The following is a 20,852-nucleotide window of genomic DNA, read 5'->3' on the forward strand; positions in this document are numbered from 1 at the left end:
TCTATATAAACATTAAAAAGAGTAGTTGATAAATTGCATTCTTGTCTCATCCCTTTGTTTATGAAATTATTTTCCCCTATGTAATTATTCAGAGCCTTGAAGCAATTTTACATGTTGCTTGGGTATCTAATTTTTCCCAAATCTATGAAAACAAGTATGTTGGTGATTTATTTCTTTTCTTTTCTGTATGATTTGTCACACAGTAAAAAGTATATTATCGCTGTACTATTTTCCTCTTATGAAGTCGCTTCTGTTCTTCGCTTCCGTAATGATCTTTATTCTCTTATTTGATTCATGTGAATATATTTTGTGGGCTGTGTTTAACACACTGATGGCCTGATACCCACATAAATTTAAGCTTTGCTACAAATTGTTTTACTAGGCGATGACAACGCTTTTTGCTGTAAGCATGTGTTTTGGAATTTTAGTGTTTACCTAGGAGATATTTATCAGATACAAGATTCTGAACATAAGCAATCCTGCACCATATATTAATGCCGTAAGTACTGGAGTTTCTGCGTTTGCTTTTTAGCTAATTACATCTCAAACATGGTGAGGTTCAAAAATGGTTCAAATGGCTCTGAGTGCTATGGGACTTAACTTGTGAGGTCATCAGCCCCCCTAGAACTTAGAACTACTTCATCTTAACTAACCTAAGGACATCACACACATCCATGCCTGACGCAGGATTCGAACCTGCGACCGTAGCGGTCACGCGGTTCCAGACTGTAGCGCCTAGAACCGCTCGGCGACTCCGGCCGGCCATGGTGAGGTAATGAGATCTATGTCAACATGATCAGTTAGACACATCAAAACTACAAAAGAGACAAATCACGAAGGAATTATCCGAACGAGACGGAAATCGGGACGTGTGATGCACACGTACAGACAAACGACTGATTACAATTTCATAAAATCCGGATAATTGATTCAAAAGAAAGAGCTTCACAAATTGGGGAATTCTTTCGTCTGACTCCCTCCGCAAGCAATTATTTGGCACGGCATTGATTGGTATAGTTGTTGCATGTCCATCTGATGGATTTTTTTTTTTTTTTTTTTCATCAGTCTACTGACTGGTTTCTGGTTTGATGCGGCCCGCCACGAAGTCCTTTCCTGTGCTAACCTCTTCATCCCAGAGTAGCACTTGCAACCTACGTCCTCAATTATTTGCTTGACGTATTCCAATCTCTGTCTTCCTCTACAGTTTTTGCCCTCTACAGCTCTCTCTAGTACCATGGAAGTCATTCCCTAATGTCTTAGCAGATGTCCTATCATCCTGTCCCTTCTCCTTATCAGTGTTTTCCACATATTCCTTTCCTCTCCGATTCTGCGCAGAACCTCCTCATTCCTTACCTTATCAGTCCACATAATATTCAACATTCGTCTATTCGTCTATAGCACCACATCTCAAATGCTTCGATTCTCTTCTGTCCCGGTTTCCCCACAGTCTATGTTTCACTACCATACAATGCTGTACTCCAGACGTACATCCTCAGAAATTTCTTCCTCAAATAAAGGCCGGTATTTGATAATAGTAGACTTCTCTTGGCCAGAAATGCCTTTTTTGCCATAGCGAGTCTGCTTTTGATGTCCTACTTGCTCCGTCCGTCATTGGTTATTTTACTGCCTAGGTAGCAGAATTCCTTAACTTCATTGACTTCGTGACCATCAATCCTGATGTTAAGTTTCTCGCTGTTCTCATTTCTACTACTTCTCATTACCTTCGTCTTTCTCCGATTTACTCTCAAACCATATTGTGTACTCATTAGACTGTTCATTCCGTTCAGCAGATCATTTAATTCTTCTTCACTTTCACTCAGGATAGCAATGTCATCAGCGAATCGTATCACTGGTGTCTTTTCACCTTGTATTTTAATTCCACTCCTGAACCTTTCTTTTATTTCCATCATTGCTTCCTCGATGTACAGATTGAAGAGTAGGGGTGAGAGGCTACAGCCTTGTCTTACACCCTTCTTAATACGAGCACTTCGTTCTTGATCGTCCACTCTTATTATTCTCTCTTGGTTGTTGTACAGATTGTATATGACCCGTCTCTCCCTGTAGCTTACCCCTACTTTTTTCAGAATCCCGAACAGCTTGCACCATTTTATATTGTCGAACGCTTTTTCCAGGTCGACAAATCCTATGAAAGTGTCTTGATTTTTCTTTAGCCTTGCTTCCATTATTAGCCGTAACGTCAGAATTGCCTCTCTCGGCCCTTTGCTTTTCCTAAAGCCAAACTGATCGTCACCTAGCGCATTCTCAATTTTCTTTTCCATTCTTCTGTATATTATTCTTGTAAGCAACTTCGATGCATGAGCTGTTAAGCTGATTGTGCGATAATTGTCGCACTTGTCAGCTCTTGCCGTCTTCGGAATTGTGTGGATGATGCTTTTCCGAAAGTCAGATGGTATATCGCCACATTCATATATCTGATGGATACCGTGCCAAATTCTATCCAGAAATCGTCAAACTCCCAAGCTGATGTGAGGGCCCTGCCCACCATGCCCCAAACGTTTTCGACTGGGGAGAGATCACGTGACCTTGCTGGCCAAAGCAGGGTTTTTGAGGTTCGAAAACAAGCAGTAGATACTCTTGCCGTGTGCGGGCGGGCATTACCTTGATGAAATGTAAGCCCAGGACGGCTTCCCATGAAGAGCAACAAAATGTAACAAACTAGGGTGTGCAGTGTCGTCGACGAATCTCTTTGTTGTAAGGGTGCCCATGATGACAACAAAATAGATCCTGCTACGAAAATAAATGGCAACCCAAACCATCACATATGGTTGTCGGGCTGTAGGCGGGCTATAGTCAGACTGGTCTCCGATTGCTGCCCGGGAGTGAAGGGGGGGGGGGGGGGGGCAACACCACAATGCTCCTAACCGCTCGCTAATTGACACGCCATCTCTTTTCCCTTTCCTTCACTGCCGTTAGCAGCTACAGTCGTGCTTACCTCACGCCATTTGACGTCCTGCTCCTCTACACGACAGGCAGTTTTCTTTCTACATCCTGTCACACGTTCATCTACTTTCTCTGAGTAGTTAACACGTTATGTTAATTTATCTATCCCGTCCAGAAGTTTTGCAAGGTAATGTACGTCATGAGCTATCTACTACAATTAATTTTTACCCTGTTGCGGACTGTGCGCTCATAGGAAACTACCTGGCAGATTGAAACTGTGTGCCTCACCGAGACTCGAACTTGTTCCCTTTGCCTTTCGCGGGCAAATCCTCTAGCAAATGAGGTACTCAAGCATGACTCACTACCCATCCTCACAGCTATACTTCCGACGCAGAGTGAAAATCTATTCTGGAAACACGCTCACAGCCTGTGGCTAAGCCACGCTTCCGCAGTATCCTTTCTTTCAGGACCACCAGTCCTGCAAGTTTCGCAGGACAGCTTCTTGTAAGTTTCGAAGGTAGGAGGCGAGGTACTGGCGGAAGTAAAGCTGTGAGGAAAGGTCGTGAGTCGTATTTGGTTACTTCAGTCAGTGGAGCATTTGCTTGCGAAAAGCAAAGATCCCAAGTTCGAGTCTCTCTTCGACACACAGTTGTAATATGCCAGGAATCTTCACAATCCATCCTGTTCTTCCAAATGGGAACAGTCTTTTGCTCAAGGAACATACGGTATGTTAGGGTTAAATTCTATGTGGAGCATTACAAGGATGTCACTTGGCAGTAAAGCTTCGATTTCAGAGATTTAAACTGTTTCTCAACCCCGCTAACACTAATATCTCCGTCACTGATATTTGCCGTTGATGCGGAAACTGAAATGGGATAGAACTCATTGCTTTTCTGTGCGATATGAGGAGAAAGAAAACTGGCATTCTACGGATCGGAGCGTGGAATGTCAGATCCCTTAATCGGGCAGGTAGGTTAGAAAATTTAAAAAGGGAAATGGATAGGTTAAAGTTAGATATAGTGGGAATTAGTGAAGTTCGGTGGCAGGAGGAACAAGATTTTTGGTCAGGTGATTACAGGGTTATAAATACAAAATCAAATAGGGGTAATGCAGGAGTAGGTTTAATAATGAATAAAAAAATAGGAGTGCAGGTTAGCTACTACAAACAGCATAGTGAACGCATTATTGTGGCCAAGATAGACACAAAGCCCATGCCTACTAGAGTAGTACAAGTTTATATGCCAACTAGCTCTGCAGATGATGAAGAAATTGATGAAATGTATGACGAGATAAAAGAAATTATTCAGGTAGTGAAGGGAGACGAAAATTTAATAGTCATGGGTGACTGGAATTCGTCAGTAGGAAAAGGGAGAGAAGAAAACATAGTAGGTGAATATGGATTGGGGGGAAGAAATGAAAGAGGAAGCCGCCTTGTAGAATTTTGCACAGAGCATAACATAATCATAGCTAACACTTGGTTCAAGAATCATAAAAGAAGGTTGTATACATGGAAGAATCATGGAGATACTAATAGGTATCAGATAGATTATATAATGGTAAGACAGAGATTTAGGAACCAGGTTTTAAATTGTAAGACATTTCCAGGGGCAGATGTGGATTCTGACCACAATCTATTGGTTATGAACTGCAGATTGAAACTGAAGAAACTGCAAAAAGGTGGGAATTTAAGGAGATGGGACCTGGATGAACTGAAAGAACCAGAGGTTGTAGAGAGTTTCAGGGAGAGCATAAGGGAACAATTGGCAGGAATGGGGGAAAGAAATACAGTAGAAGAAGAATGGGTAGCTCTGAGGGATGAAGTAGTGAAGGCAGCAGAGGATCAAGTAGGTAAAAAGACGAGGGCTAATAGAAATCCTTGGGTAACAGAAGAAATATTGAATTTAATTGATGAAAGGAGAAAATATAAAAATGCAGTAAATGAAGCAGGCAAAAGGGAATACAAGCGTCTCAAAAATGAGATCGACAGAAAGTGCAAAATGGCTAAGCAGCGATGGCTAGAGGACAAATGTAAGGATGTAGAGGCTTGTCTCACTAGGGGTAAGATAGATACTGCCTACAGGAAAATTAAAGAGACGTTTGGAGAGAAGAGAACCACTTGTATGAATATCAAGAGCTCAGATGGCAACCCAGTTCTAAGCAAAGAAGGGAAGGCAGAAAGGTGGAAGGAGTATATAGAGGGTTTATACAAGGACGATGTACTTGAGGACAGTATTATGGAAATGGAAGAGGATGTAGATGAAGATGAAATGGGAGATAAGATACTGCGTGAAGAGTTTGACAGAGCACTTAAAGACCTGAGTCGAAACAAGGCCCCGGGAGTAGACAACATTCCATTAGAACTACTGATGGCCTTGGGAGAGCCAGTCATGACAAAACTCTACCATCTGGTGAGCAAGATGTATGAGACAGGCGAAATACCCACAGACTTCAAGAAGAATATAATAATTCCAATCCCAAAGAAAGCAGGTGTTGACAGATGTGAAAATTACCGAAGTATCAGTTTAATGAGCCACAGCTGCAAAATACTAACACGAATTCTTTACAGACGAATGGAAAAACTGGTAGAAGCGGACCTCGGGGAAGGTCAGTTTGGATTCCGTAGAAATGTTGGAACACGTGAGGCAATACTAACCTTACGACTTATCTTAGAAGAAAGATTAAGAAAAGGCAAACCTACGTTTCTAGCATTTGTAGACTTAGAGAAAGCTTTTGACTACGTTAACTGGAATACTCTCTTTCAAATTCTGAAGGTGGCAGGGGTAAAATACAGGGAGCGAAAGGCTATTTACAATTTGTACAGAAACCAGATGGCATTTATAACAGTCGAGGGGCATGAAAGGGAAGCAGTGGTTGGGAAAGGAGTGAGACAGGGTTGTAGCCTCTCCCCGATGTTATTCAATCTGTATATTGAGCAAGCAGTAAAGTAAACAAAAGAAAAATTCGGAGTAGGTATTAAAATTCATGGAGAAGAAGTAAAAACTTTTAGGTTCGCCGATGACATTGTAATTCTGTCAGAGACAGCTAAGGACTTGGAAGAGCAGTTGAACGGAATGGACAGTATCTTGAAAGGAGGATATAAGATGAACATCAACAAAAGCAAAACGAGGATAATGGAATGTAGTCGAATTAAATCGGGTGATGCTGAGGGAATTAGATTAGGAAATGAGACACTTAAAGTAGTAAAGGAGTTTTGCTATTTAGGGAGTAAAATAGTAGAGAGGATATAATATGTAGACTGGCAATGGCAAGGAAATCGTTTCTGAAGAAGAGAAATTTGTTAACATCAAATATAGATTTAAGTGTCAGGAAGTCGTTTCTGAAAGTATTTGTATGGAGTGTAGCCATGTATGGAAGTGAAACATGGACGATAACCAGTTTGGACAAGAAGAGAATAGAAGCTTTCGAAATGTGGTGCTACAGAAGAATGCTGCAGATAAGGTGGGTAGATCACGTAACTAATGAGGAGGTGTTGAATAGGATTGGGGAGAAGAGAAGTTTGTGGCACAACTTGACTAGAAGAAGGGATCGGTTGGTAGGACATGTTTTGAGGCATCAAGGGATCACAAATTTAGCATTGGAGGGCAGCGTGGAGGGTAAAAATCGTAGAGGGAGACCAAGAGATGAATACACTAAACAGATTCAGAAGGATGTAGGTTGCAGTAGGTACTGGGAGATGAAGAAGCTTGCACAGGATAGAGTAGCATGGAGAGCTGCATCAAACCAGTCTCAGGACTGAAGACCACAACAAAACAACATGTAAGATGGTTCTCAAATAAAACTTGCGATCCAGGTTGTAGGAGACTAACCTCACCGCAGACGCATGAATCGTTGCCGTCACCGGTAGCGGTTGCTCCTTCCCCGGCGAGCGCCCTGCCGGCCGGTGAGTTCTGGAAGGCGTCGCACAGCGTCTCCACCTGCCGGCGACTCTGCTCCTCCTCCTCGGGCACCACGGCCACCAGCTGCATGAAGAAGTCCGCCGGGTTGAAGCCGTCCGGGCACGGCGCTCCCAAGCTGCACCGCCACCACACACCTCACTGTATCTTCACTCACAAAAGGCCTGTTACAGGTGTGTAAGCTCCCTCTATGAATGGTCAGGGGATTATTGTATACTTGCATCTCAGTACATCTGCTCTCTGTAAGTCTTAAGAACAGTAACAACAACAGTTACGGACAGTAGCAACAATACGCAGAAGAATTTCTTACGATTTGACATCCTTAATGGGAACTTATGGGTAGATTAAAACCGTTTTCCGGACCGCGACTCTTACTCAGAGTCATCCCCTTCGCTAACAATGCTCTCATATATATTTCTTTCTTTAGTGTCATTCTTTATTGCCTCTCCTTGTAACAACAACGACTCAGTACTATTGTACATATAAGTAATTCTTTTCATCTGATTTTATGATAAACTTGTGTAATTGAGGTTATGATTTCATTTCTTTTTGTTTCATGCCATTATGTTAAGAAAACTGTAAATAAGTTTCAATGTGAATATTAGTGTTTATGTCAAATGTCAAATAATATTGTAATAGAATTGAAATGTAACAAATGTTGAAACTGTTGTAAAATGTTTAAAATTGTAACTGTGCGTCTGGTCCATACGTAGGCAATGCGTTAGGATATGTAGAATGCAAAACCTCGGGTGAATACCCGGTCTGTCAGGGAGCGGTAAGGGGTGGATGGCAGGCGAGCGCGGGAAAATGCGCGCGGGCACTGCACGGCACAACGGGCACAGTAGCAGTTGGAGTTTGGCACTGGTTTGAGTAACACCTTCCGGAGCGAGGAGGCTCTCCTGGAAGACATAGCTTCACGGAGCCTAAGGTATGCCGTTCCAACGCCCACACAGCATGGCAAAATTCCATAGGCACTAAATAAAAACGTATTGCGACGCTAAGAAGAATTAAAGTGCCGATACGTCAAGAGCAATAGCTTTGGTTGTTTGTGTGCTCTGTGCCTCGCCATCTTGCCGCCCGCCAACCGCCGCATCGATACTAGCAGGTTGAAACTTTTATTACTGTATTCGTATGGATCAGAGAGTGAACTGTGTTTGTTTGATGCAATAATAACCTACATTTTACCAGAACTTTTCCATCATTCAATTATCCTCACAACTAACCTAGACAGGGTCCTTTCCAAACTTTATGCAATCCGAGCGTCCCGAAATGAAAATTAAAAATTGTGTCAATAATAATTATTTGCAGAACTAGCTATATTAGAATAGTGTTTAAAGAAATGTTTTGTTAATGAACCAGTAAATGAATAGCGAAGGTCTAACGGAGTAAAAAGATAACTTTAGTATTGATATAGTAATGAAGTTTATTATTTCGAGACAGATTTAAAGGCATTTAAACGAGCAGTAAATAAGATTAAAAGGGTAGTAACTTATATACCGGAAATCTTGAATGAATAATAAATTCAGTAATAATTTTTTTAAATACAGCGATCATAACAGTTTCAGGGTCCCCCCCCCCCCCCCCCCCCCTCATTCATTTGAATTCTGAAGTGGTCTAAATTGGTTTGACCAGAAAAAGATAAAGTCAATATAAAAGTCAAAATTTATCAGTGTTTTATCTTTATCAAAATTCACATTTTGTGGGTGGCATGAAAGTACAATTTCTAGGGTAACCTATGCCCGATTTTAATCAGATTAATACACAGTATAAAGCTTTGCAGAAAGCACTATAGTTTAGTGTTATGTATTCATGATTTTCCATATCAGTACAGGACGTGAAACTATCAGTTCAACAGATTTTCTGGTTCTAAAATTCTACTATGTTATGCAGTGTTACTACTTGTTGTTTTGCAGGAATATATACCAACTTGTACAGGGAAGAAACTCAGTTAATGCCTAATTAGGCAGGCGACAGTATTATTGTCACGTTGGTAGCATATTCTGGTTTGCTTTTGATCCAGTCTGACGTGTGATTGCATTTCAAACTTTCTTGACGGATCATTGTTATTACAGAGTGGATGTAAGTCTGATCTGCCACCATTCAGGTACACGCGTTCGATATCTATGCGAAAACCCTTCTCATATGGTGAATCCCGCTCACTTACCATAGCACAGGCTTTAAGGAGTACTGTGTCAGGGATTACATCCTCTCTTCCAGTAACACACCCTGTGGTATCGTCCAAAGATCTCCGTGCCACACCAAAGTCGGCAACGCACATCGATACTATCGACATTAGGGATATTTCGCTGTAGTCTGCAACAGAGAATGGGAGAGGCTGAAGACGATATTCCCTCTCTCTCAGCACAGCAGCACTCTCGCACAGATGTCAGTATAGGCCCGGGTATGGAAGATCTGTGTACAGTTCGTGACGTCAGCTGAAGCTCTCAACGCCATCGAGTAGGCCTAGAGAGTTATTCAAGTCTCAGATGGAAATATTCTTTTATAAATGTTAAAAACTGTACTTCAAGAGAGCAGTCTATTAATTAGGGCCTCAAGAGAGTCTGTAGTATTCAATGACAAAAAAAAAAAAATGGCTCTGAGCCTATGGGACTTAACGTGTAAGGTCATCAGTCCCCTAGAACTTAGAACTTACTTAAACCTAACAAACGTAAGGACATCACACACATCCATGCCCGAGGCCGAATTCGAACCTGCGACCGTAGCGGTCGCGCGGTTCCAGACTGTAGCTCCTAGAACCGCTCAGCCACCTCGGCCGGCTATTCAATGGCAGTCGTAACCGATCAAGCACTTCCGTAGCAAAGAATTGGAAGTTAAATATATCTTTTTATGATTCGTGTAATAAAGTGAACTAATATTTCATATGATGTAGATACGCTGAGCCACTTATCAAAGAATCCACAGTTTCGCCCTGACGATGGTGGTTTCATCTGGTCATAAACCATCCTGTCCCTCTTCAGAAATGCTTTCTGCAGCTAAATTCTCACGCTACATTCCTCACAGTTTTGTTAGCGGGTAAAACGTAATACTTCTCCTCAACGTACCATAACAACTACGATTCCTCTTCGAGGAAAAAAACAGTTATCGAAACACGAAAATGATACCACTTCCAAAATACCACAGAAATCCTTCTGAAAAATGAATGAAACACTTCTTCCAAAGTAAGAACGACTCCTCATTTATAATGAACAAATCTCCTCTTTTCAAACGAACAAAACAGCTTTCCTACAAACAAACAGGACTCTCACTTTTAGAATGAACATTTCTACTCTTCTGACACCAACGAAGCTACTCTTCTACAGCAAACCGTACTTCTCCTCTTCGTCTAAACTAAACAACTCTCCCCTTTCAGATCAAGAACGACTCCTCATTTATAATGAACTAATCTCCTCTTTTGAAACAAACAAAACTGCTTTCCTACAAACAAACGGGACTCCCACTTCTGGAAAGAACATTTCTACTCTTCTGACACCAACAAAGCTACTCTTCTACAGCAAACCGTGCTCCTATTCTTCGTCTAAAGCAAACGACTCTCCCCTTTAAGATCACAGCTTCTTTACTCATACAATCGAGACTCCTCTTCTAACCCAAACAAATCCTCTCTTAATGAAGAACCAAGACTTCTCAATTAAAAGTATTAGGATCCGCTTTTAAAACAAACAATTCTCCTCTTCAAGAACAGAAAATTTACAAATTCCTCTTCGTAAGTGAACGTTTGTGAATCATGTTGTCGATTGTTTTTGGATCACATGTCAGGCGGTTCCAAAGACATTCACTGTAGTGTACAGAATACAGTCGGTGGATTAAACCTCGAATAGTAGAAGGGGTCCGTCAGTATTGGTTGGAAGTGGCCTCTGGTCAGCGACGGCGAGTCATGCTGTGCATTGAACGAGAGAACTTTCGAGGCATTGTGACCCTCCGAAAAGAAGGTTCTGACAATCTGAGGTACAGCGATGTGATTGTAACTTGTAGTGTATTGATAGACGTACCTTGTTGATGTTGAGGCCAGACAGAAGTGGCATGAGTAATTTTGGAAAAATAAGCAGTAAAAGGAGTGGATAAATGTAAGCAATCATTTATTTGTCCCTGGTAGAATACAATGAACGTTGTTGGACATGCAAATAGGAGAATGTAAAAAGCTGTGTAAGTTCGCGTAAATTTTATCACACTGTAACAAATGTGAAAGAGGAACTACTGAGTGACTTTAATGAATGGTATTTTATTTAACTAATTTCCTTAAAGTATGATTTGTAAGTTTAAAAATTATGTTTGACATTAAAAAGATTTGGAATTTCTGAAGGTTGAAAAGTTTGAGTGCTCAGCGTGGTAACGGTCATTACGAGTAAATATTAGTGCCTTTAATTAATAGTGAAAGGTTTCAAATTTGTTTCTCCGGAAAATTTTGAAGGTCTTGAGCCTAATTTACATTTTGATGGTCAAAGGAGACAAATATTACACATAAAGAATTCGACAGTGTACGTGTTATTGACCTAATAAGTAAAATTGGTTACATGTTTGTGGTAAGTTTTCTGCCTGTCTGTCCTATGTAAAATCTTAAAGCAGAAAACATAGGAGCGAAGTGTGGTAATTTCTTTTGACTTTCAGTATACCACTAGTTCGCTCCACAACCCCCCCCCCCCCCCGAAAAATCTGTGTCTCAACGTCTTTACTTTCTTCTTGTTCTAGAACAACCAACGACATCTCTACTAAAGCACGCCTGGCTCTTCTTACAACACCAATGGTACAACTGTTCTAAATCCGACAAGGAATTTTTTCTAAACCACACAAGGCTTCCTTTCTAAAACACCTTATAGTTTCATTTGAATACAGCGAGATTCCCCTTTTAAAAGTAACAGGGCTCATCTTCTGAAGTTTAGGCTCGACGCAGTGCTGGAAATAAAAGATATGTTCCGGATTGGAATTATAATTTGTCAGAGGCTATCAGTGATTAGATTCACTGAGGACACTGCCATCGTCAGTGAAAGTGAGAAAGCCTTACAGTGCTTGAAGAACGAAATGAACAGTCTAATGAAAACGAAGTCTACTGAAAGGTTTATTAAGTCTGTACTATAGTCCTATATTGGCGTTAGCGCCATTTTATAGTACAACCTGCAATTAATACGAACAGTATAGGTATGATCTACTTGGTGTTATTATAGCTTATGAGTTCCGCCATTTTGCAAACACACTATTGAAAGATGTTTAGATAAACAGAAAAACAATGTATTAGACAGAAGATGGAACCCATGAACTATAATTTAACTGCAAACACGAAAAGAAAGGACAAGAGGTGCAGATCCAAAAAATTAATACTTGGTGGTAGTTTAAGTAAAAGATATATGGCAGTTATGCTTACGTCTTGGTTTTCTTGCCGTACTTACATCTGTTCATTTGTGTGGTCGTTGTGTGCTGTCTTTATCCACTGTGAACTGTTATTTATTTAAGATAATTTTTACAGTTACATTGAAGTGTGGGAGCTGTTTGACGTTGTCGTCTATAGTCGTTATGTGTATAATCGTTGAGTTTTGACTTTATATGGTTTATCGTTGTGGAAGGTCAATAACATTTTCTATATGGTGTTTGTATCATAGGTTTGTTTGTTCGTATAAAATACTTTCCGACTGATCTTCCTTGCCAGGTAAATTTTAATTTCATCTAAAACGTTCGCGATGTTTCCTTTCGGAATTTTGTGTAATATTTGGAATGTAGCTTCTATATTTTCTGCTTTATGATTTTACAAAGGAAAAATAGGCAGGAATTTCATCTCAGCTGTAGAGAACACATAATAAATGCAAATAGCAACCAATCTCACATCTTACTATATTTAAAAATGCAAAATCATAAAGCAAAAAACATAGATGCTATGCTCTAAATATTACACAAAATTTTAAAAGGGATCATCGTGAATATTTCAGATGAAATTTACTTACATATGGAAAATCAACTAGAACGTGTTTTAAGCGAACAAACATACCCAATACAGAAACATTGCCGAGAACAATTTATTGATCTTTGAACCGATACGCCATATGACGTCAACATCCAAAGATTACACGCATAAAGAATAACATGACAACCTAAACATAAACTATGACAAATATAAATAAATGTAACCATACAGAATTTTTGGAGTACGTCAAATAGCGATCAAATTTCAAACCAACTGTGAAAGTTACGTTAAATGAAGGTCAACGAAAACGATACCAGTTGCAGTATGTACGTACGTCAAGAAAATATAGACGTAAGTAAAACTGTCAAACATCTTTACTTAAACTACCATTAAGTAGATGATACCTAAACGATTCGTATTACTTCCAAGTTGTACTAGAAAATTGCACCAACACCGAAATAGGCCAATAGTACACGATTAATAAACCTTTTAGCAGTAGATATCCTCGGTATAACAAAGTAGCTTAAATCACTTAATAAAGCCAAGACCTCCAGTCCGATTGTGTGCCATGCTGATACAATAGCTCCATATTTATCACTCGCTCACAGAAATATCCATACCTAAAGACTGGAAAAATGCTCAGGTCACATCAATACCCAAAAAGGGGAAGTAGGAGTAATCTGCTGAATTACAGGGCTATATCAGTAACGTCGATTTGCAGTTAGCTTTTGGAACATATACTGAATTCGAACATTATGAAGTACCTCGAAGAAAACGTTTTATTGACATATACTCAGCATGGATTCAGAAAATATCGTTCTTGCGAAACACAACTATCTCTTTATACTCATGAAGTAATGAATGCTATCGACAGGGGATGTCAAATTGATTGCATATTTTTAGATTTCCAGAAGGCTTTCGACATCGTTCCTCACAAGCGCCTTCTAAGCAAACTGCGTGCCTGTGAAATATCGCCTCAGTTGTGCGACTGGATTCGTGATTTCCTTTAAGAATGATTACAGTTCGTTATAATAGACGGAAAGTCATCGAGTAAAACAGAAGTAATATCCGGCGTTCCCCAGCGAAGCCTTATAGGCCCTCTATTGTTCCTGATCTGTAGTCACGACATAGCAAACAATCTGAGTAGCGGTCTTAGATTGTTTGTTGTCATTTACAGTCTTGTTAAATCATCAGATGACCAAAACGGATTGCAAAATGATTTATATAAGATATCTGCATAACGTGAAATGTGACAACAGACCCTGAATAAAGAAAACTGTGAAGTTATTCACATGAGTACTGAAAGAAATCCGCTAAATTTCGATTACGCGATGAGTCACACAAATCTGAAGGCTGCAAATTCAACTAAATACTTAGGGATTACAATTACAAATAACCTAAATTGGAACGGTGGCATAGATTTTGCTGTGGGTAGAGCAAACCAAAGACTGCGATTCATTGGCAGAACACTTACAAGGTGACACAGATCTGCTAAAGAGACTGGTTACACCACGTTTGTCCGCCCTATTCTAGAGTACTGCTGTGCGGTGTGGGATCCTCATCAGGTGGGACTGACGGACGACATCAAAAAGGTACAAAGAACGGCAGCTCTTTTTGTATCATCGCAAAATAGTGGAGATAGTGCCAGAGACATGATGCGTGAAATGGAGTGGCAATCATTTTTTAAAAAAAGACGTTTATGGTTGCGACGGTATCTTCTCATGAAATTACAATCACCAGTTTTCTCCTCCGAATGCGAAAACCCAGCTACATAGGGAGAAATGCTCATCCCGATAAAATGAGAGAAATCAGGGCTCGCACAAAAAATTTAACTGTTCGTTTTTCCCGCGCGCCGTTCGAGAGTGGAACAGTAGAGAGACAGCTTGGTTCAAATGGCTCTGAGCACTACGGGACTCAACATCTGAGGTCGTCAGTGCCCTAGAACTTAGAACTACTGAAATCTAACTAACCTAAGGACATCACACACATCCATGTCCGAGGCAGGATTCGAACCTGCGACCGTAGCAGTCACGCGGTTCCGGACTGAAGTGCCTAGAACAGCACGTCCACCCCGGCCGGCGAGAGACAGCTTGAAGGTGGTTCCTTGAACCCTCCGCCAGGCACTTTAGTATGAATAGCAGAGTAATCACTTAGATGTTGATGTAACTGGAATTATTTTTATATATAAAGTCGTACTGTGACTTGTGGTATTATAATGCGTAAATTGCTTAAGAAGGAAAGTTGTATGGCATTGCAGGTAGGGCGAACCCATGGGGTTTTCCTTCCACTCTATTGGAGGATATGTGAGAGTTGTGTCTTATCTGTATTTCTGAAGTAAAGGTTAGTGTGAGGGATGCGTGTACAGAGAGGTGTTATGTTCGTTTTGTATGATGATGGGAGATAGGCGGAACCCGGTGCTGGGAGAAAGCCTACATCTCTCGAATAGCACGAAAAGAGTCATTGAGCTTAATGTCCCCATCCGCCGAACGGATTACCTTCAACAGCTTCACTCGCCCTCACTACACGAGACACGTTCCAAACTTGGTTCGGGACATCGGAGCATAGACTGGTGATCAGGAACTTTACGCCGTTACCTGTCCTCCCCTTGCTTGCTAAATAATGGAAACGAAAATTTCGTCCACCACCAGGGTTCGAACCAGATTATCTCTGAGTCGAACGCCAACGTAGAGGCGTGCGTTAGTGACCTTTTTATTTCTATTTATTTATTTTTGTAGGAATGTACCGCAGGGGCCCGGGGTGGTGGTGGTGGGGGTGGGGGGGGGCGGTTGGCCACGTGGGAAGGGTTGTCGAAACCGGAGTCCTGGCCGTAGTGCCACCCTCACCGCCACCGCCCCTGCCATTGAGCCTGTGGGGCATAGGAGGAGGAAAGTGAGAGACATGGGAACCAACAGCAGTCAAACGCTTTATTTAATTATTTTTAATTATCTTAAAAATTACTATTCTTATGAAATTATGTGGAATAGATATCACCTACACAGAAAAAATGAAAAAGAAACAAAAGACTGGATAAAGAGATGGGCGCATTTACGTTGCGGTCTCCCATTCGCGGAGGTCGAGAGTGAGATCAATCATAGGCGACTGAAACTCAGACATTACCGAGTAGTTACCGTTAGCTCTGGGCACTCCCTATCTATGTGGACGTCTAACAAAGATCCGTCGAAAATAGTTAGCAAATAAAAGTCGTCAGTGTGACGGGTGTTCGAGCGCTGCGTGGCCACTTTGTAAATAGAAACGTGGCTTCCGCCGCTATGGTCACATTCAATAAAACAAAAACACCCTGAAGAAGGTCACTTGCGACAGGGACCGAAACGTCAGTAGTTTTATCTATTGAAAATGCGGTCACAAACACAGAAAAATTTTATTGCGTGTTTGTAAATACGTCCATAAGTCGAGGTGAGACTTTGCTCCGTCACGGAGTAGCTAACTGACTGCTCACCTCTTGACCCACGATATGTCATGATATTTGACGGCAGGGAAATATGTATCCTCGAAACATAAAAACATTCGCGGTTCGATCGCATCTGGTGGCACTTGGATACAGCAGGCAGTCGCTTGCTGCATGAGTCACCTGACGTCGTGCGAAGAGGCGCAGACCAGACGGTGGCTATCAGTGTCGACTAGCCGGCAAAGGAGACAGAGAGGGTAATCTGACAGACCGAGTGCTACCCATGGTCTAAGGGTTAGCGTCTCTGATGAGTAATCAAAACGTCCGCGGTTCAGCGTTCGAGCCCAGTGACGGCTTCAAATTCGGATAAAAAACACAGCAATAGCGGCCGCGGGCTTCTGGAATAAGTATTCTTCCCCATTCAGTCAACGGTCTTGTCAAAGAGGACGGATGATGATGATGATGATGATGTTTGGTTTGAGGGGCGCTCAACTGCTCGGTCATCAGCACCCGTACGAAGTCCCAATTTTTACACAGCCCAATTTTTCACGAAATCCAGTCGAGCCACTGTCACGAATGATGATGATGATGATGATGATGAAATCACGACGACAACACAAACATCCAGTTCCCGGGAAGACAAAATCCCCGAAACGGGCGGAGATACGCACAGAGGTTCAGGGCACTGGTCTAAGGGTTAGCGTCTCTGATGAGTAATCAAAACGTCCGCGGTTCAGCGTTCGAGCCCAGTGACGGCTTCAAATTCGGATAAAAAACACAGCAATAGCGGCCGCGGGCTTCTGGAATAAGTATTCTTCCCCATTCAGTCAACGGTCTTGTCAAAGAGGACGGATGATGATGATGATGATGATGTTTGGTTTGAGGGGCGCTCAACTGCTCGGTCATCAGCACCCGTACGAAGTCCCAATTTTTACACAGCCCAATTTTTCACGAAATCCAGTCGAGCCACTGTCACGAATGATGATGATGATGATGATGATGAAATCACGACGACAACACAAACATCCAGTTCCCGGGAAGACAAAATCCCCGAAACGGGCGGAGATACGCACAGAGGTTCAGGGCACTGGTCTAAGGGTTAGCGTCTCTGATGAGTAATCAAAACGTCCGCGGTTCAGCGTTCGAGCCCAGTGACGGCTTCAAATTCGGATAAAAAACACAGCAATAGCGGCCGCGGGCTTCTGGAATAAGTATTCTTCCCCATTCAGTCAACGGTCTTGTCAAAGAGGACGGATGATGATGATGATGATGATGTTTGGTTTGAGGGGCGCTCAACTGCTCGGTCATCAGCACCCGTACGAAGTCCCAATTTTTACACAGCCCAATTTTTCACGAAATCCAGTCGAGCCACTGTCACGAATGATGATGATGATGATGATGATGAAATCACGACGACAACACAAACATCCAGTTCCCGGGAAGACAAAATCCCCGAAACGGGCGGAGATACGCACAGAGGTTCAGGGCACTGGTCTAAGGGTTAGCGTCTCTGATGAGTAATCAAAACGTCCGCGGTTCAGCGTTCGAGCCCAGTGACGGCTTCAAATTCGGATAAAAAACACAGCAATAGCGGCCGCGGGCTTCTGGAATAAGTATTCTTCCCCATTCAGTCAACGGTCTTGTCAAAGAGGACGGATGATGATGATGATGATGATGTTTGGTTTGAGGGGCGCTCAACTGCTCGGTCATCAGCACCCGTACGAAGTCCCAATTTTTACACAGCCCAATTTTTCACGAAATCCAGTCGAGCCACTGTCACGAATGATGATGATGATGATGATGATGATGAAATCACGACGACAACACAAACATCCAGTTCCCGGGAAGACAAAATCCCCGAAACGGGCGGAGATACGCACAGAGGTTCAGGGCACACTCTTGCCCTTGCGCTGGAAAACTGCTCCTAAGGCAAAAAGAATCAGGAATGGCCAATGCCATGAGGATGCAGAAGGCAATGGAAATCACTGCATTAACGTGTATCCACAGGACATATGGTCTTCAATTGAAATGTCAAGACCATCTCTCCGTTCGCAAAACATTCCGGACTATTCCGTCATCTGGACCTCCGGGAAGGACTGCCGATGGGGAATAGCCCACGCGAAAAAGACTGAACAACCCACGAAAAGACAACGTTCTACAGGTCGGGGCGTGGAAGGTCACAAGTGAACTTGGTAGGAAAGCTAGAAACTCTGAAAAGGAAAATGCATACTCTCAATCTAGATTTAGGGGCGCCAGTGAAGTAAAATGGAAAGAAGACAACGATTTCTGGTCTTTTGAGTGTAGGGTAATATCAACAGCAGCAGAAAATGGTATAACAGGAGTAGGATTTGTTATGAATAGGATGGTAGGGTGGAGAGTGAGTGTCAGACAGCAAACCAACACCGAAAACGATAGTTCGGGTATACATGCCGACGTCACAAGCCGACGATGCACAGGGAGAGAATGTATATGAGGATACTGAACCAAACGGCAGATGTTAATGTAATAGTCATGATTGAATGGAATGCCGTTGCGGGAGAGAAATAGAAGAAAGGATTACAGGAGAATATGGGCTTGGTACTAGCAATGTGAGGGAAGAAAGACTGAGTTCTGAAATAAATATCAGCTAGTAATATCGAGTATTCTGTTCGAGATTCACAAGAGGACGAGGTATACATGGAAAAGGTAGGGAGATACGGGAAGGTTACGGTTATATTACGTCATGGTCAAACAAAGATTCCGAAATCAGATACTGGATTGTAAGGCGTACCTAGGAACACGTATAGACTCAGATCAGAATTTAATATTGTTAAAGAGTAGGCTGAAGTGTAAGAGGCTAGTCAGGAACAATCATAGCGCAAAAAAGTTGTATACCGAAGTAGTAATGAATCAAGAAGTACGTTTGAAGTTCTCTAAGGCTATAAATACTCCGATAAGGAATAGCTTAGTACGCAGTTCAGTTGGACGGGAATGGACATCTCTAAAAATGGTAATCACAGAGGTCGGTAAGAAGAACATAGATAGAAGGAAGTTAACTGCGAAGAAACTGTGCGTAGCAGAAGAAATACTTCAGTTGATCGATGAAAAAAAGAAGTACAAAAATGTTCAGGGAATTCAGAAATAAAAAATACAGGTGACTCAGAAATGAAATAAACAGAAAGAGCAGGGAAGCTAAGTCTAAATAGCTTCGTAAAAAGGTGAAGAAATCGGAAAATAAATAAAGTCGGAAGGACTGACTCAGCTTACAGGAAAGTAAAAAAAAAAAAAAAAAAAACTGCGGCGAAGTTAAAGGCAAAGGTGGTAACATTAAGAGTGCAACAGTAATTCCACTGTTAAATGTAGAGGATAGAGCAGATAGGTAGAAAGTGTTCATTGAAGTCCTCTACGAGGGGAAAGTCTGATGACGTGATGGAAGAAAAAGCAGGAGTCGATAAGGAAGAGATGGGAGATCCAGTATTAGAATCAGAATTTAAAAGAGGTTTAGAAGATTTCACATCGAATGATGCAGAAGTGGTCGCGCAGCGTAGCCGAGCAGTTCGATGCGCCTTACCACGGTTCGCACGGCACCCCCATCGGGCATGGGTGTGTGTGTTGTCCTTAGCGTAAGTTAGTTTAAATTAGATTAAATAGTGTGTAAGCCTAGAGACCGATGACCTCAGCAGTTTGGTCCCATAGGAACTCACCGCAAATTTCTTTCTAAGACAGACGGTAGAGACAGCACTCCATCAGAATTTCTAAAATCATTGGAGAAGTGGCAACAAAATGACTACTCACGTTGGTGTGCAAAATACACCATACATCTGACATTCTGGAAAACATCATCCACACAATTCTGAAGAATGCGAGAATTATCGCACAATCAGCTTAACAGCTCATGTATCTAAGATGCTGACAAGGATAATATGAAGAAGAATGGAAAAGAAAACTGAGGATGCGTCAAGTACAGATTTGTTTGGCTTTAGGAAATTTAAAGGAACCGGAGAGGCAATTCTGACCTTAAGGTTGATGATGGAATCAATATTGAAGAAAAATCAAGACACGTTCATAGGAATTGTTGACATCGAAGAAGCATTTGATAAAGTCTAATGCTGCAGGATGTTCGAAATTCTGAGGAAAATAGGGGTAAGCCAAATGGAAAGACGGGTAATGTACTTTATGTACAAGAATTAAGAGGGAATAACAATAACGGAATACTAAGAACGAAGAGTTCGGATTAAAAAGGTGTAACGCAGGGATGTAGTTTTCGCCCCTACTGTTCAATCAATACATCGAAGAAAATCAGTGATCAGAGTTGCTGATCACATTGCTATCTTGAGTGACATTGAAGAAGAATTATTAGATTTGTTGAATGGAATGAGCCGTCTATTAAGAACAGAATATAGATCGAGAATAAATGGAAGAAAGAGGAAAGAAAAGAAAAGAGAACAGTGAGAAACGTAACATCAAGATTGGTGATCACAAACTAGATGAATGTAAGGAATTCTGTTACGTAGGCAGCAAAATAACCAACGACGAGCGGTCTGTGGCGCTGCAGTCATGGACTGTGCGGCTGGTCCCGGCGGAGGTCCGAGTCCTCCCTCGGGCATGGGTGTGTGTGTTTGTCCTTAGGATAATTTAGGTTAAGTAGTGTGTAAGCTTAGGGACTGATGACCTTAGCAGTTAAGTCCCATAAGATTTCACACACATTTCAACAACGAATGAAGAACGTAGCAAGGAGGACATA

General features: G+C 41.7%; 1 protein-coding gene across 1 annotated transcript in view; it reads right to left on the minus strand.

Moving 5' to 3' along the window:
* LOC126252712 (protein white-like) overlaps window positions 1-20,852 on the minus strand; it is a 258,277-nt gene that overhangs the window by 94,314 nt on the left and 143,111 nt on the right. Inside the window, exon 6 of the mRNA XM_049953614.1 lies at window positions 6,729-6,933. Coding sequence (XP_049809571.1) covers window positions 6,729-6,933 — 205 coding nt within the window. The remainder of the gene's footprint in view (window positions 1-6,728; window positions 6,934-20,852) is intronic.

Source organism: Schistocerca nitens, chromosome 4 (genome assembly GCF_023898315.1).
Source record: "Schistocerca nitens isolate TAMUIC-IGC-003100 chromosome 4, iqSchNite1.1, whole genome shotgun sequence".
Taxonomy (NCBI): Eukaryota; Metazoa; Arthropoda; class Insecta; order Orthoptera; family Acrididae; genus Schistocerca; species Schistocerca nitens.